The sequence below is a fragment of the Ornithorhynchus anatinus genome, chromosome 2, assembly GCF_004115215.2.
Source record: "Ornithorhynchus anatinus isolate Pmale09 chromosome 2, mOrnAna1.pri.v4, whole genome shotgun sequence".
Taxonomy (NCBI): Eukaryota; Metazoa; Chordata; class Mammalia; order Monotremata; family Ornithorhynchidae; genus Ornithorhynchus; species Ornithorhynchus anatinus.
Window position 1 is genome coordinate 17759809 of NC_041729.1, and position 17946 is coordinate 17777754.

Sequence of the window (17946 nt, forward strand, 5' to 3'; positions counted from 1 at the left end):
TACAGCACTTGGAAGTTGCGAGAGAAGAGTGACAGAATCAAATGCCCATTTACCTTTCACTTGCTTCTCCTTTCCTTCCTTTTTCTTCCCCTCTTTTGTCTCCCACTTGCCTTATTCACAAAATAATAGTATTAAGTACTGACTGTGTGTCAAGCGTTACGGTAGATACAGATAATAAAAGTAGATTCAGTTCATTGTGGTGCATGCAAGATAATAACAGTAGATATAAGATAATAAAAGTAGACGCAGTTCATACGTGACCCCACATAATAGCCTCATCCCTACTTTCATATTGCTAAGATTATTCAAAAAAGTGGAGCTGTCATTCAAGTAAATATGTACTGTGGCAAGTGTCTTGGAATAAGGCCATTTTCATTATTTTCGTAATGTATTTGACCTAATCATCTAGTTTCAGCAATCCATAAAACCTTCATTGCTAAAAATTCTGGGCAATATTTGCCTGTCTATAGCTAATAGAACACTCATAGGTTTGGAACTTTGATTTATTTAGCCCTACACAAGAGTACTGAATTGTAGAATCTCTGGAAGGTGTCAATCCACATGATTAAGTGCCTTATTTTAGTCAATGGAGCAATTGTACTTATTGAGTTATTCCTCTGTGCAGAGCATTGGATAGATGGAGCTGATAGACATTATCTCTGCCCTCAAGGAGTTTACAAGCTAGAAGGAGAGACAGACACCTAAAATTAATTACAAGTGCTCCCGCTCTTGAAGGTTGTTGTCCTCAATTGAGCATTGCATCTTCCTCCCTGATTTAGGTATCTAGAGGCAGATTCAGGTCCCAGAAGCTACAAGACATTTAGTACTTCCCTGTAAACTACTGAAGAGAGATTAACTGAGAATGGGTTAATTTAGGAAGTTCTATTTGTGACTTCATCAGCTATGACCTCACAACTGAATAAGAAAATCTGTGGAATTGTCTGCCCAAAGCTTCCAACTGGATGGACTACAGAGGCATCACCTGACTCCATGGACAGCATGAGGTATCCCATCTTCTCCCATCATCAGGCACATGTTAGCCTTCCTGCCGTCTCCCAGGCTACCAGTAATGTTGTTGGTTGAAGCCAGACACTCCGTATCCTCTCAATGCTTCTAAGAAGGAGAGTGAGGAAATGCTTAAGTGCTGCCTCTTGGGTAAGGCAAAAAGCTGCAGTGTTTGGGTTCCTCTTTGTAATAAAATGTCAAAAATTCTTGCCGTAGAGGAGTTAGTGACTCCAACCTCCAACCTTACTTCCACCTTCCTCTAGACTGTACGCTCCTCGTGGGCAGGGAATGTGTCTACCAACTCCAATGTTCTCCTTCAAGTGCTTAGTACAGTGCTCTGCACACAGTCAATTGCATTATGCTAATAGTATTCCCTATACACCTAAAAGCTGACATTTTACATATTAGCTTTTGTAAAACAGTAACAAACTCCAGAAAATAATAAGACTAAAATTCTTTATTAGTGGTCCATCAAAGGTCCAAATTCAGAAGTTTCAAATCAAAAGGATGGAAAAATTTGCTTTTAAAATTGGTGCTTTGCTAACTGTACCTGTTTAGTTGGGGATAGAAAGAGAAGCAACGTGGCTTAGTGGAAAGAGCACGGGCTTGGGAGTGGGTTTGAATTCCGGCTCCTCCACTTGTCAGCTGTGTGACTTTGGGTAAATCACTTAACATCTCTGTGCCTCAATACCTCATCTGTAAAATGGGAATTAAGACTGGGAGCCCCACGTGGGATAACCTGATTACCTTGTATCTACCCCAGCATTTAGAACAGGCTTGGCAAATAGTAAGTGCTTAACAAATACCATTATTATTATTATATGTGTATACCACTCTGGGTTTTATGTAGAAATTAAGGTGCTATCTGCTGTTTAAAAAGGGGACAAATCTGTCAACCTTTGTACCAGGAATTCTTTAGAGGGCAGCAAGTCGTCCCGATTTTCAAGTGTGGAGACAGGAAGCAGTACCATGCAATTTTCTCATTGGTTTGGTCTTTTAATGAGCCACTTAGGTAGAATATATAGGTTCTGGCTTGCTGTCGTGTTTTTTTTCAATTTTTTAAAAATAGATCCTTTGCTTGAACTAGACTCTGTCCCATTTTTATGGGATTCTGATTAGTGGTTAGTATATTTTCTTCCAGATTTTTCCAAAGTAGCAGCCTGCCTTGATTTCCATTTCACTAGTATGTTTATCTTGGATTAAATTTCAAATTTAATTCTGTTAACATTATGAGTTCTCAACAAGCGGTTAATCCAATAAAAATGTGAAGACTCTTACACAAGCCACCCTGTAACTAGATGAATAATAAAATGCCACAGATTGAAACTCTGCAATTTGAGCCTGGTGAAGCAGGCAGCTAATTTGGGATTCCTTTTCATTGTTCATTGATGATTATGCTACATTGGACAAGATAGCCTTTTCTGGGTAAATCAATCCATTTTCCTTCCAGAGTTGTAAGCTCATTTTTCAGATTTTCACATTATAAAGATGCTTTTGCAATTTTTTGTTTGGCTTATATTGTTGAGAAGCAGCATGGCCTAGTGTATAGAGGACTGGCCTAGGAGTCAAAAGGACCTGGGTTCTAATTCTGGCTCTGCCACTTGTCTGCTGTGTGACCTTGGGCAAGTCACTTCACTTTTTTGACCTTGGGGATTAAGATTGTGAGCCCTATGAGGAACAGCGACTGAGTCCAACCTCATAACCTTGTATCTGCCCCAGCCCTTAGTACAGTGCCTGGCACCTAGAAAGAGTGTAACAAATACCTCAGATTTTTTTTTTAATAGAGAGAGGGCTAAATACCTGTGGATTCTGCTGGTAAAGACAAGTCCCAGGTGTGGTTTGACATTTCAGCGTGGCAGCCTTAGGGCAGCAGGCTAAAACTGCTTTGCCTGGCCCAGCTCAAGCTGATTTATTTAGCGTGAAACACTGCTCGTACCTTACTTCGAGGGCAGCCACTGTGCTCTGGATTGCACTGGGTGTCATTTACAGTCTGTTCTCTTGGCTATATGGAAGCTCGCTGCCTAGGCTTGAGGTATGGGGTCATCTTGCTTCTTAATTTTGGTGGTGTTGGAAGAGCATGGTAAATCTTGATTCATCAAGTTTTCTATTGTCATATGTTGTTGAAGGATTAAGCTAGTGTATCGAGTGTAACTTCTGGAAGTATTTTGCCCACCAGCCAATGATTTTGACAGGGCTTTGTTTCCTGAAGCTCATTGCTCGGGAAACTGAAATACCAATATTGTTGAAGCAATGATTCTGGGAAGGGGTGTGGCAGATAATTCATTCTTGGTCCCTTTTGTGTGGAGTAAACCTTTGATTACAGGATGCTAGGCATTAGAGATTCCATTACTTTAGTGGCCTTGCTGCCTTCACATGCTCTGTGGTACAGATTTGGGGGTACTTTTGAGAATCTTAAACCTCTGTCCTTATGGGATATCTGAAAAATGTAGTTGAAATACTATTTTTTTGACATATGACTAATTAACATCCCAGAAAAAAGGACTTTTGGGTAAAATTTTGGGGTGAAGATGGTTTCACATGCCTTGTGATACAGACTTTAAGTTTTCCTTCACAGGTATTCCTATCTACTTGTATTTGGTTCCAGAACATGTGGATGGAGTTTCTTTTCAAAATGAACAATGTCCTGTATTGCCTAGCACACTGTTCTTCAAATCCACTCTTAAATGGATTGTTCTTGGTGGGTTTTTTTGGAATGTGTGTGTGAAAGGGTTGTTCCAAACTTTAGCAAAGTGACAGGAGTGTAGTCATGTAGATTAAAAACTGACTTATTTTTTTCATTTTGGAATAGGAAATGAAGTTGAGATAGTGCATTTTGTAGTACCTCTTGAATCCAACTAGTTTGAAGCATTCCTACTCTCTATGGTGACTTTTTCTTCTTCAAGTGAGCATGCCATTGATTGCCTTCTCCAAAGAAAAAACATGGCCATTCTTGTAGTTTAAATAGATGTCCCTCATTCTTGAAAAATTGTAGCCATCTTCATTCAAGTTGTAAATGAGAATCTCAGGAGAGGAGTTTGCTTGGGGAAAGAGGAAAAAAAACTAGAGGCGTCTACCATTCTTCCTTGGAGAAAAGGGTATTTGCTAATAGGTGAAAACAAAAGAAGGTGGCATGAGAAATGCAACTTAGGTTAAAGAAGACTTCTGATCTTTAAGCCCTTACTTAGCCAATCTAGATCTTGTTGGTGACTAATTTCAAGACAGCTCAGATGCTTTTCCTTGGCTTGTGGAAAATGAAAACATTTTCTGTTTAAATTGGATCACTGGATGACAAGTCCAACTTCCCTAACCAGTCAGTCAAAAGTATTGTTTGAATGCTTTCTCTATGCAGAGCACTTTACTAAGAACCTGGGAGCATTCAGTAGCAATCCTCCCTTCAAGGAGATTACAGCCTGAAGACAGACACTAAAATAAATTACAGCTATAATAAGGTATTTACATAAGTTCTTTGGAGGGGGTAATATGAATACCCAAGTGCTAAGATATTGCAGAAGCACCAAAGTGGCAATAGCAGGAGGAAATAGGGTTGGGGGTTAATACCTTAATTAGGGATGACCTCCTGGAAGTGATGGGTTTTCAGGAGGATTTTGAAGAGGGGGAAGAGCAGTGGTCTGCCAGGTTTGAAAGGGAGGGAATGAGCAGGTGTTCGGTTGAGAGAGGTATGAGAACAAAGCACTGCCGGTAAGATATTACGAGAGATGTAAAGCGGTGTGAGCTGAGGGTGCAATGAGAGAGGGTAAGTAGGGGGAAGAGAGCAGGTGGGAGTACCTTATAACCAGTGACCAGAAGTTTCTTTTAGACGTGGAGAAGAATGGGCAACCATTGGAGGTTTTTGAGCTATGGGATGATATCAGGGAACTGCCTAAGCATTGCAGAGTCCTGTCAGGGAACTACCTAAGCATTGTAGAGTCCTGTCCTTCACAGACTTCTTCCTCTTTGCTAGACATCCTGACACACACAGCTTCCCATTTCTCATTTGTTAATCAGATCAAATATCAGAGTTGACTCCTAGGCTCATGTTGGTAAGCAGCGTGGCCTAGTGGATAGAGCTTGGACCTGGGAGTCAGAAGGATCTGGGTTCTAATCTTGTCTCTGCCACTTATCTGCTGTACAACCTTGGGCACATCACATAACCTCTCTCTGCCTCAATTAGCTCATTTGTAAAATCGGGATTAAGACTATGAACCCTGTGTGGGACAGGGACTGTTTACATAGTAAGTGCTTAACAATAACAACAACAACAACAAAAAGCAACCCTCTATTTCAAGTTTCTCATTTGGCTGACCCACTAGACCTGGCTTCCTTGATTCTTAAAATAGAGCCGAGGGTCACCATGACGTTTGGTAACCAAGTTTCCTGTCCTCAAGAGGAAATGAAAATGTTTGTCTGAGAAGGGAGCAGATGCTTGTGAAGAGGAATCATGCCACTGGCAGGGGTTAAATATTTTGTGATGAAAGACTCCACTCATTAGCCTTGCTATCCCCTCTGAATACCCACAGAGGCTGGATGTTGATCTGGACCCTAATCTCTCCAAGAGGTGAGCCTCCTTTTGAGAGAAAAAACATGTTTTTAAGCAAGGAAGAGGGATTTAATTTTGGTTTTCGAAAAATAATCTGGTTGCAAATAAAAAGGCTATAGAAAAGGACTAGAAGCAGCGTGGCCTGATAGAGAGGCAGGATTGGGAGTTGGAGGACCAGGGTTCTAATCCCAGGTCTGCCCCTTGTCTGCTGTGACCTTGGGCAAGTCACTTAACTTCTCTGTGCCTGCGTTTCCTCATCTGCAAAATGGGAATTAAGACTGAACCCCATGTAGGACAGGGACTGTGTCCAACCTGATTATCTTGTATCTACCCCAGTGCTTAGTACAGTGCCTGGCACATGCAAGTGGTTAACAGTTACCATAAAAAAAAGTTTCTTCAAATGCTTCTGTTTAAATTTCCTATAATCTGCAGTTGAAGGGACCTGTAAATTCCAGAGTAATACCTTGAAGAACTGTCTAACTCTATTGAAATGCTCTTCCTGTCATGCGCATGAGGTAGTGTTCTCACGTCAGTGTGGATAGTATTACCCATTGCCATTTTTAGCAACAAATGTTATTAACTGTAGTCAGAAGTGATTGAAGAGTACCTACACTCACACACAGGCACTCAGATACTGTTCCCACACAATTGTTTACTCCTTTACAGTTTAGTCATCAATTTACAATGGTTCTAAATGGATCACTTCAAAGACACATCAAGAATCGACTTCTGTTTTTCAAAGCTCAGTGGTTGGGGAGAGATTCCTTTTATAGCAATTTTCCATTCTTTCATCCTTCTTTTGGTGCTTTTCCTTGTTGTGCATCATCAGGAGGGGTATTGAAAAAAATAGAATGCTGGTATTCCACTACCGAAACACCCTAATTAATGCTCTTAATTGACTCCAAGAGAGTAGGATGGGCCTAATGGAAAGAACAAGGGATTGGAAGTAATAAGATCTGGAGTTCTGGTCCCAGTTCTATCATTGATCTGCTCTGTGAGACTTGGGTCAAATCACTTAAGCTTGCTCAACCTCAACTTCCTCATCTGTAAAATGGCCTTATATAAGAGAGCTACTGTATCTACTCTTAAGATTGTGCTATGGGAGAAGGACCATCCAATTGGATCATCTTATCTAGACCGTAAACTCATTTTAGACTGTAAGCTCCTTCTGGCAGGGAATGTGTTTACTGTGCTATCGTACTCCCTCAAGTGCTTAGTACAGTGCTCTGCACACAGTAAACTCTCAATAAATATGATTGAGTGAATGAGTGAATCTCTGCTCAGCACATTGCTTGCCATATACTAACTGCTTAATAAATACTGTATCAGTGGCATTTGAGTGCTTACTGTGTGCACATCATGTACTCATGTAAATAGGGTGTTAAGCAAATGCGTATATTGTTTTCCCTGGGAAAAACAATGAAAAGATTAATGCACTCTCAAAGTCCAAAAAATGGACCAAGCAATATAAACATTTTAAAAAAGAAGCACAATACAGTTATCATTTAACCTTCATGATTGCACAGCAATGTAGGAAAATATTGTGTATTTAAACAATGAAATGTTAACTTAGAGACCCACAAACCGCCCCCCTACCCCCACCCCGTTCACCCTGCCAAACCAAAAGCTTTCTATGTGTCCATTTGACACTCACCGAGTCCAGACAGTTAAGTACATAGAATGTAACTGCCAGACTTAAGCTCTTCAAATGTTTTTTCTCTGCAATGACAACAGTGGCTCTGGTTACAGAATTTGAGCTCACGATGTACCATAATGTATCCATTTGAGGGGTTACATCATTGCAGAATACCGTGCCTGTGGGGTGCTACATAGTTTCTGTGCACTGGAGATGTACATGTCCAACAAACTGAGGAGATGCATGTGGCAGTGAATCCGTGAGAGGCAAAACCTGAGTGCACTTTCCAAATGAGAGATGCTGGCATTAAGATTCAAGATAATTATCATGTAAATGTGCTACAGGAAGAGGGTTATAAGGGGATACCTATACAACATCCATACCTGGAATTCTGCCCATCATTCTGATCAGAGCCTACGAGGAAGGACAAAACAGAAAAGATAGGCAACTAAAAATGATTGGATTCTAAAGCAGCTTTCTTACAAGAAAGACTGAAAGGATCTTAAGAATTCTCATTTTGGAAAGATGAAGACTGAAGCAGTATTATCGAAACGTATAAAATACATAAGGGTGTAGAAAGGTAAAATATGGAATTATAGTTCACTAAATTCCACATCAGGGTCCCCCATTAAGGCTTGCAAGGAGAGTAGCTACTTTCTTCCTCCTAGTTGTTTCTGCCCTTCTGCTAGCAGGAATAATTCATAGTTAACTACAACTTTTTTTAAAAAAAATCGCATAGCAAAAGCTTGTTTCTTCATCTGTATTTGAGTGATTACTTTTCCTTTTTGAAGGTAAACCTATCTAGAAACCATGCATTTTTCAAAAGCGAGGTGGAGAAAAATTCAGATCAGTGGTATTTGTCGAGTGCTTACTGTGTGTGCAGAGCACTGTACTAAGCACTTAAGAGAGTACAATGCAACAGAGTTGGTGGAAAGGTTTCCTGCCCATCATGAGCTTACAGTCTAGAGGGGGAGACAGACATCGATGAAATATATTACAGCTATGTATGAAATTCCTTTGAGGATGAGGGGGGGTGAATATCAATGCATTTTTTGGACATAATGGTATATAAAATTACTTGATTTAAGGTTCCACTGCAGTTGGCTTCTCTATTGGGAAATTGTCACTCATATTACCTACTACGGAAATTCCTTAAAATACTGCAGTTGCTTTGCACACTGATTTTTCTTTTGACCAGTAAAAGCTAAACTTGACTGTACATTTTCTCTCTACAGGTTTATTCCAAATAAGGATTTCAGTATAAAAGCACCTACAGTTCTATCAATGGTTGGGAAAAGATAGTGATCAGAAGCCAAAGGGAAAACCACCTATAATTTAAGAAGAAAGAAGATGAGTATGTTAAAGCCGAGTGGGCTTAAGGCCCCTACCAAGATCAGCAAGCCTGGGGGCCCAGCCTCAAAATCAGCTGCAGTTGCTGCTGGTAAGAAAGGATAAATCAGTCTCTTTAATTACTTCTTTTCAGTGAAAATTAAAATAGTCATAATTCATAACAGTAATAATAATGGTACTTGTTAAGTGCTTACTATGTGCCAAGCACTGTTCTAAGCGCTGGGGTAGATACAGAGTAATCAGGTTGTCCCACGTGGGGCTCCCAGTCTTAATCCCCATTTTACAGATAAGGTAACTGAGGCACAGAGAAGTGAAGTGATTTGCCCAAGGTCACACTGCAAACAAGTGGCGGAGCTGGAGTTAGAACCCACGACCTTTGACTGCCAAACCCGGGCTCTTTCCACTGAGCCACCCTGCTTCATTTCCGGTTTATTAATTCTCCCTAAAAATTTCAAAAATCAAAAATGACTTCAGGCTTATTTTGGGGGTCATCCAATGAGTCAATTGAGGTATTGGGAACTTTTGTTGAGAGAATGAAAGGATTGTTTTCCTTTAAGGTAACTATTTAAGTATTCCTTGGGATTTTATCCCTTTAAAGTCAACAATTCAAGATTTTCTTCTTTATCCAGCATCCTATAGACCATGTAAAGCACTTGGAAAGACCTCCTTTTGCAAAAGACTTTGTTTAGACATCAGTAGAGCCTAGACTTGGAAGGGCCTAGGGCAAGATCAAGGCGCCTGCAGCACTGAGCCCCCATAGAAGCTACGAGTGCAGCCACCTGAATTGCACTGATATGAACTGAACCAGAGAGGTTTGAAAAACTTGCACGCTCAAGAGATATTCCAAGCTAAAGAATGGCACCAGAGTCTCATTCTGTCATTCATTCATTCATCAATCGTATTTGAGCGCTTACTGTGTGCAGAGCACTGTACTAAGCACTGGGGAAAATATAATGCAATATTAAACAGTGACATTCATTCATTCAGTCATACTTATTGAGCCCTTACTGTGTGCAGAGCACTGTAATATGTGCTAGGAAAGTACAATTCAGCAATAAAGAGAGATATTCCCTGCCCACAGTGAGCCTACAGTCTATCCTTGAGGAAAAAATGCAGTCATATCCTGAATATATCAAGAACTTCAGGTGATCTGCAAACTATAACTATGGATAAGCAGTAATCTTCACTAGACCTTTGGAAAATGGCTAGCAGTGTATTAATTAAAGATACAATACAGTCCATCCCATGTTATTTCTTTTACCAAAAAATACCCTCCATGAAATGAAAGGATCCGCTGCTGCCCAGTTTCCTTTTTTATGGTGTATCACTCGGTGATACATGTTGAGCACCTACTTGTGTGCAGGTCACTGAACTAAGCAATTGGGAGAGTACAAGACAACAAAGTCAGTAGACAAGTTCCCTGCCCAGAACAAATATATAGTCTAGAGGGGCAGACAGACATTAAAGTAAATTAGAGAAGTGCTGTGAGGGTGGGGTGAAAATCAAAGCACTTAAGGATCACAGGACTAAGTGCCTAAGCGACGCAGAAGGGAGGGTGAATAGGAGAAGTGAGTAGGGCTTTGAATAAATGGGCAGTGGTGGTCTGTTGGATATGAAGGAGGAGGGGGTTCCAGGCCAGAAAGAAAACAGGGGCAAAGAGTCGATGGCAAGATAGCAGAGATGGAGGAAGAGTGAGTAAGAGGGTTGTGTACATGTTGGGTTGTATTAGGAGATCAGCAAGGTAAGGAGTGCTTAAAGCAGACATTAAGGAATTTCTCTCTGAGGTGGAGATGGATGGGCCACCACTGGAGGTTTTTGAGGAGTGGGGAGATATGGACTGAGAGGTTTTCTAGTAAAATGATCTGGGCCACAGAACGAAGTAGGGACTGAAGAGCGGAGAGACAGGAAGCAGGGAGGTCAGTGAGGAGGCTGGTGCAGTATTTAAGGCAGAGTATAATAAGAGCTTGGATCAGCGAAGTAGCAGTTTGGAAGGAAAGGAAGGGGCGGATTCTAGAGATGCCGTGAAGGTAGAACCCACAGGATTTAGTAACGTCGATTATGTGGGTTGAATGAGAGAGATGAGTCGAGGAGAATGCCAAGGTTACAAGTTTGTGAGGCTAAAAAGTGGCATTGTCTCTGGTTATAGGAAAGTCTGGAGGAGGGCAGGGTTTGGGTGGGAGGATGAAGAGTTCTGTTTTGGACATGTTAAGCTTGAGGTGTTGGCAGGATATCCAAGTAAAGGTGCCCTGAAGGCAAGAGGAATTCCCGAGAATGCAGAGACAGACAGAAGCTGGGGCTGGGGAGGAAGATTTAGGAGTCTTCCAGGTAGCAATGATGATTTGAAGCCATGAGAGTGAATGAGTTCTCCAAGGGAGTGGATGTAGATGGAGAATAGAAGGGGCCCAGAACTGAGTCTTTAAGGACTCCAGCAATTAGAGGGTGGGAGGAAGAGGAGGAGCCAGTGAAAGATACTGAAAAGTAGTGGCCACAGAGATAGGAGGTGAACCAGGAGAGGACAGTGTCTCAGTAAACCAGCATGGCATAGTGGAGAGAGCGCGGGCCTGGGAGTCAGAAGGACATGGGTTCTAATCCCGGCTCCGCCACTTGTCTGCTGTGTGACCTTGGGCAAGTCACATCTCCAAGTCTCTGTTTACCGCCAAGTGGGGATTGAGACTGCGAGTCCAATATGGGACACGGACTGTGTCCCCCCCCTGGTTTTCTTGTATCCACCCCAGGGCTTAGAATAATGCCTGGCATGTAGTAAGTGCTTAATGAATACCACTATTTTTTATTTTTAAAAATTATTATTATTATTAATAAATCCAAAGTTAGATAATGTTCCCAGGAGAAGGGCATGATCCACAGTGTCAAAGGCATCTGAGAGATTGAAGAGGATTAGGATAGAGTGGAGCCCTTGGATTTGGCACTAAAGAGTTTCTTATTAAAAGCACTTTCCCCTTCTCCCCTTCCCTGCCTGACTGTCATTTAGCAGCACTCACTCTACAGTGGTTCCTCCCCCTTCTGCTTACAAACCTGCTCATGTATCCCTTGTCTTAAAAAAAACCAAAAAACCCAGGACAGGGGATGGGGTCAGAGGTGCAGGTGGAGAGGGAAGATTTTGAGAGGAGGCGGGAGATCTTTTGAGAAAATGCAGGGAAGGATGGAAGAGTTGAAGAGAGGGTAGGTAGGAGAAGGGAGGGACTGAGGAGGAGCAGGGTAGGTTTTAGGGAGGTTGGGTCCGGATTTCCGTTTTTCTAATGCAATAGTTGGCAGGGTCATTAGGGGCAAGAACTGGGGAAGGCTGGGAAATAGGGGGTTTGAGGAGGGAGTTAAAAGCTGGCTCAGGCAAAGAGTTTGAGAGTCAAGGATGGAGGAGTATTGTCAGGCAGAGGAGAGAAATAGCAATAGTATTAAGCACTTACTGTGTGCAGAGCACTGTACTGATTGCTGGGAAAGAACACACAGGTGGCAGTCCCTGACCATCGAGGAGTTCACAGTCTAAGGCAGAGTCAGAGCAGTTTATATACTCTGCCTTCCCACCGTATCATTATTAAAATGGGCTTTTTGAGTTGGGATACAGGTATCAGACTAGATATTTGCTGAAATTTTCTTCTGTTTTTCATTTCAGCTCCTGTAGAAAAGGCTGTATCCAGTGAGAAAACTTCAAGCACACCATCCTCAGAGACCCAGGATGAGTTTGTGGATGACTTCCGAGTTGGAGAGCGGGTTTGGGTGAATGGGAACAAGCCTGGATTTATCCAGTTTCTTGGAGAGACCCAGTTTGCCCCAGGCCAGTGGGCTGGGATTGTTTTAGACGAACCCATCGGCAAGAATGATGGGTCAGTGGCCGGAGTTAGGTATTTCCAGTGCGAACCTTTACGGGGCATATTTACGAGGCCTTCGAAGCTGACGAGGAAAGTGCTGACTGAAGACGAAGCCAATGGCACCCAGGTTACTTCGGCTTCCCGAGCCGCGTCCCCTCTGTCCACCTCCACCACTGCTAGCCTGGTGTCTTCATCCCCGGCGGCACCTGCCCCATCAGGCATTCCTCATAAAGGTTCGCTGCCCGTGGCAGCTAAGGAACCTTCTACTGCTTCTCAAATCAGCAACCTCACTAAAACTGCCAGTGAATCTGTTTCCAACCTCTCGGAAGCCGGCTCAGTTAAAAAAGGAGAAAGAGAGCTCAAAATCGGAGATAGGGTTTTGGTAAGTTGAGAAATATTTGGGATGGTGATTATGATGTGATATGTAGAGATTGTGGGTCGCTTGTTCTGATGAATTCTACTCCTTGGCGTTGAATCCTCTCCCTAAGCAGTGATTGCGATTGTTTCCCCTTACCTCAAAACTAGATTTACAACCGTCTTTACCAGTTGTTCATTTTTAAATGCAAGAAGATTCTGTAAAGTAGAAAAGGGCTGCAGGTTGGGTACTAGATTACACAAATGTGAAAGTGATCATTTCCAGCTTTTCTCTCTAGCTTAGGCAGCAGAAAAACATTGAATATGCTCTTGTAAACATTGTTAGTTTTCTCTTTAACCAAATATGTTTGCAAGTGGCTGCCAACGTTTTGAAAGAGGTTTTCTCCAACCCATTCCTGTGGTTTGGGAAAGGGGGAGCGGATCATAAGCAAGATCCACACAAGCTGAGGAGCAGCATGGGCTTGGTGGAAGGAGCACAGGTCTGGGAGTCAGGACCTGGGTTCTGATCCCCGATCTGTCACCTCTCTGCTTTGTGACCTTGGCCAAGTCACCTCACTTTTCTATGCTTCACTTAGCTCATCTGTAACATGGGGATAATACCTGTGCTACCTCCTACTTTACTGTAAGCCCCTTGTAGGACATGGACTCTGTCTGACCTGATTATCTTCTATATTCCCCAGCACTTAATAAGAGTACCTGATACATCGTAAGTGCTTAATGAGCACCATAGTAATTATTATTATTATTATTAGCAAGATGCTGCTTCCCAAACCCTGATGGAAGCTCTGAAATGCTCATTTCAGTTCATTGTTATCATTTTCTTGATTTCTAGATTGCCAGATTTAGGCCTTATACTCTGAGGGAAATTTAAAGTTCTTTTAAACACTAAAGAAAATGTGTAGTGAAGGACCCATGTGCTTGTACTCCAGTAATGACTGTAAAGGGAGGGATTTTGCTTCCTGTCATCTTCATCAACCAAATGAAAGTACACTTTTGGTGGTGTTATAACTTCATTATATAGTCACTCCTTTATTTAGCATTCTGCTAAGCTCATAGAAAAGTATTCAGTGTGTCAGTTGCCTTTCCTTCTTGCCCTGTGATTTTTTCTTTCATGGTTTCAACACGTATAAGCTTCAGGGTTCCTTGAGATGATTTAATAGTCCACATAAATGTGTCTGTGATCACTTGGAGGTTAGATGTGCTCTCGCTGGGTTGGAAGGGCACGGGTTGGTTGCCCTCCTTAATTGACATAATTACAATTCTTAAAGGACCAGTGCTTCCAGGATTTCCTGGCCCACTCTCCAGGAAATAAACATTTCAGTAATTATAACCTACTTCTATTCGTGGAGGACAGAATCTTTACATGAGCTAACAATTTGAGGTCTTGCTGGAGCCTAGTTCAAGAAGCGAGACCCACCTGGACCCAAATTCATCTCTAGGAGGGAAGGGTAATACTTACTAGGTGTCCTGAGGATTGCTTGCATATTTAATCCCAGGAAGTGTGCAGCTCTTGTATGTGGCGGGGTAGCAGTAGAAACATGGCTAAGTGGATAGAGCATGGGCCTGGGAGTCAGAAGGACTTGGGTTCTAATCTCAGCTTTGCCACATGGCTGCTGTGTGACCTTGGGCAAGTCGTTTAACTTCTCTGTGCCTCAGTTACCTCATCTCTAAAATGGAGATGAGAGTGTGAGCCCCATGTGGGACAAGGGACTGTGTCTAACCTGATTAACATATCTACCTCAGCATTTACAATAATGGTTAGCACACAGTAAGTGCTTAGCAAGTACCATAATAATAGTAATAATAATAGTAGTAATAATTATTATTACTAGAACTTTGCAGAGGCTAGGCCCTCCCTGAGACTCAAGTTTCTGAAGCCTGGTCAAGGAGATAAGATTGAGGTAGTTTTAACCCGCCTCCCCATCTTCTTTTATTTTCCTCAACAAGGAGGAATGAGTGGAAATAACTAAACATATATTTGAATATTCCAAGCTGAGGACTTAATATCTATCCTTAAGTAGTTGAAGGTGTCTTATAGGGATCATGGCGATCAGTTATGAGGACTGAAAAATCAGAAATAGGCTAAAACTTAAGCAGGAGAAAGATAATTTTTGGAAAAACATCTTGATATTAGGGGGCTAAAACTGAAAGGAATTTCAAAGGGGATTATCAGTTTCCTTCCCTGGAGAAGCAAAAATGGAGAACCATAGACAACTTGGTAGGATTTAATAATCCCCCATTCTGGAGGCAGGAAGTAGGAACAGATCCTCTCTCGAAATCTCTTCCAGAGCTACGATTCTATTATTACTTCATTTGGGTTTGGTCTTCCTTAGTGGGTGAATAAACAAGAACAGGAAAAACGTTTAAATCTGCATTTCTTGCTGAGTGTTGGCTCCTCCTGCTACCACTTCAGCCAAGATCTCCTAACTGGCCTTTGATCTTAGCAGACTCTTTCTCTCTTCTAACCCATTGCTCATACTTTTCTCCTCCCTCCCCCTATTGTCTTAGGATAGTTTTCCCGCCACCTCAGCTTTCTCAAACCTCACCTCTCCATTCCTCCAAAGGAAGCCAGGATTCTCTGATTAATTCCTCGTACTCTCTCAATCAGGCATTTCTCTCATTTACTTATTAATCTGTTGGTTGTTCGTAGCCGCTTACATCAACTTGCACTCTTAACTAGTGTATTGTTATCCAGTAATATCTGCTTGTCTTCCTATTATGTGGTAAAGACCTCAAGGGCAGAGGTCATGTCTTACACTGCTTCTCATTGTCCCCCACACATCTTCTATTCTTTGTCCATTACGTGCTTAATAAATGCTGTCCATGATAATGTTGACCATGATGGACCGAAGTGGCTAAAACAGTGATCTAGTAAATATTTAAAGGGATCATGCTTCTTGTAAAGGTCAGCTCTACAGGGCAGGCCAAAAAAAACCAAGAAATCTGTGTCAGACTGAACCAGACCCAGACTTTTAGCCTGTTTGGCTTGAGCTGTGGAGGACCCAATCCAGGTCAATTGGATCTCCAGAGTCAATCAATTGTATTTATTGAGCACTTACTGTGTGCGGAGCACTTACTAAGCACGTGGAGACTACAACACAATAGACACATTCCCTATCCACACAATGAGTTTACAGGCTAGAGGGGGAGAGAGACATTAATATAAATAAATAAATTACAGATATGTACATAAGTAGTGGGGGAGGGGGGTGGGAGCATGTAGAGATCTGAGGCCTGGTCTTTCCATTGTCGAGAAGTCACATGGTCTGGGCCCATCCCACCTTTTTTCTGATTTACACAGGCCTAGGCTGCGTGTTTCTCCTTGCCACCTCATTTCCAGCTTGTACAGTAATTACTGATGTATTGAGAGGGTTAAGGTTGTGGTTGTTTTTGTTTGTTTTTGGCAGGGAAATTTGAGGTGCTTGAATGACAGATACATTAGTGAGCATTTCTGTTTGGAAAGGATTCCTTTATGTAATATAGTTATTGCCATAGTTTTATACAGAATCAGGTGACACTAAGAGCAAACTTATAAACAGTACTAATAACTGTTTTAGGTAATCATTTATTCGGCTTTATTTTTCTGTAGTTCTACCCTGTTTGCATTTTATTTGCTGTAAATCATATTGACAGTTTGAGTTTTAAAGCAGATGGAAAATTTGAGGATGTTCTCCTAAGACTTCTAAATATTTTAAATGGGTTGCTCAATTTGGACCCCATGCCTATTCTAGGAAGAAATAGTATCTGTCAAGCCAGAGTCCATGTCAGTAGATGGCTTGACTTATTGACTCTATCATCCCTTAGGAAATAAATAAATATCTCTTCTGTGGAAAATTCCTTTTGTGAAGCTGAGTAAGAATTTAACCCTCTGACTAAGCTAATTGAAACAGAATGTATTGATTTAAGACTTGGAACGATGTAATAAATTTGGTATTTGTTTAGTGCTTACTATATACCAGACAGTGTACTAAGCGCTGAAATAGATGCAAGGTAATCGGGTTGGACACAGTCTCTGTCCCAAGTAGGGCTCACAGTTGTAATCTCCATTTTACCGATGCGGTACCCTGGCCTTCAGCAGATTTAGTGTTGGTGTATTGCTGTTGATTAACATTTTTACAATATTATTTATTGCAACTGGCAAACAGGAAGAAGCTGAATTTCAGTCAGTCATTTGTATTTATTGAGTGCTTATTGTGTACAGAGCAGGTATTAAGGACTTGGGAGCATACAATAAAACATTCACAACCTTTTCTCTTTCTCCCTAGTCTCTCCATTTTGTTTTGCTCCCATAGAGGGTTTGCTCTTGCATTAAAGATTCCTTTAGGCTTTCCTGTTTTGAGACTTAGGTTTTGCCTGGATTTAAGACCTTTCAGCTTGGCCCTGGTGCTCTTTGATTTTCAGAAGTAATACTTGGTGTCCCTGTGGCCAAATGAGCCTAATTTATACTGAATATTTTCCAAATGGTTGGGCTGCGTTTTGCCTCTCCTAAACTCTACGTCATGGCATTTTCAAACAGTTGAAAATGTCTGAACAACAATGAAAACATTTATAGTTCATCCTTGTTCAGGCTTATATAGAATTGGTTTAACTTCTAGAAATTCCTTTTCCACTCTTCAGCTGCCAGAAAATTCCTCAGCTGCTGAGATGACATTTTTTGAGTTGAAGACTTCTTCTGAGCCTCCTTTGTGCATAGCTGACAGTAATGGTGACAGGGCCCCAAGGCGAAGGCCAGGTGTAGATCTCTGTCACACCTCCCCGATAGGAATCATCTCCTCAACACTGCTACCTCTCCCCACTACTTCTGCACTTACCTTTCCACTGCCCTACCGGTTAGTCTTTTTTGAGGGACAAGTAGGGAGCAGTCATCCAAGATATGGGAAGCAGCATAGTCTAGTGGAAAGAGATGGTCCTGAGAGTCAGAATACCTGGGTTCTAATCCCGGTTCTGCCAATTGCTCGCTCTGTGACCTTGGGCAACACTCTTAACGTCTCTCTGTTTCCTCATTTGTAAAATAGGGATTTAATACCTGTTCTCCCTCCCACTTAAGACTGAGCCCCGACCTAATTGACTTGTACCTACCCGAGTGCTTAGAACACTGTTTGACACATAGTAAGCACTTAAAAATGACCATAAAACTAACAAACAATGAAAGCAGAGTTGGCTGCACATTTTACCCCATGATTGACCTCAGTAAACGGCTAGGACCCTGGACACCTACT

The 17946-nt window shown here is 41.8% G+C and overlaps 1 protein-coding gene across 10 annotated transcripts in view; it reads left to right on the forward strand.

The window, feature by feature from the left end:
- The window catches only part of CLIP1 (CAP-Gly domain containing linker protein 1), a 107131-nt gene that overhangs the window by 18650 nt on the left and 70535 nt on the right, over positions 1-17946 (forward strand). For all 10 annotated transcript variants that reach the window (XM_029058589.2, XM_029058590.2, XM_029058595.2 and 7 more), the window contains exons 2-3: positions 8414-8619; positions 12157-12734. In XM_029058589.2, coding sequence (XP_028914422.1) covers positions 8529-8619; positions 12157-12734 — 669 coding nt within the window. In that variant the 5' untranslated portion in view covers positions 8414-8528. The remainder of the gene's footprint in view (positions 1-8413; positions 8620-12156; positions 12735-17946) is intronic.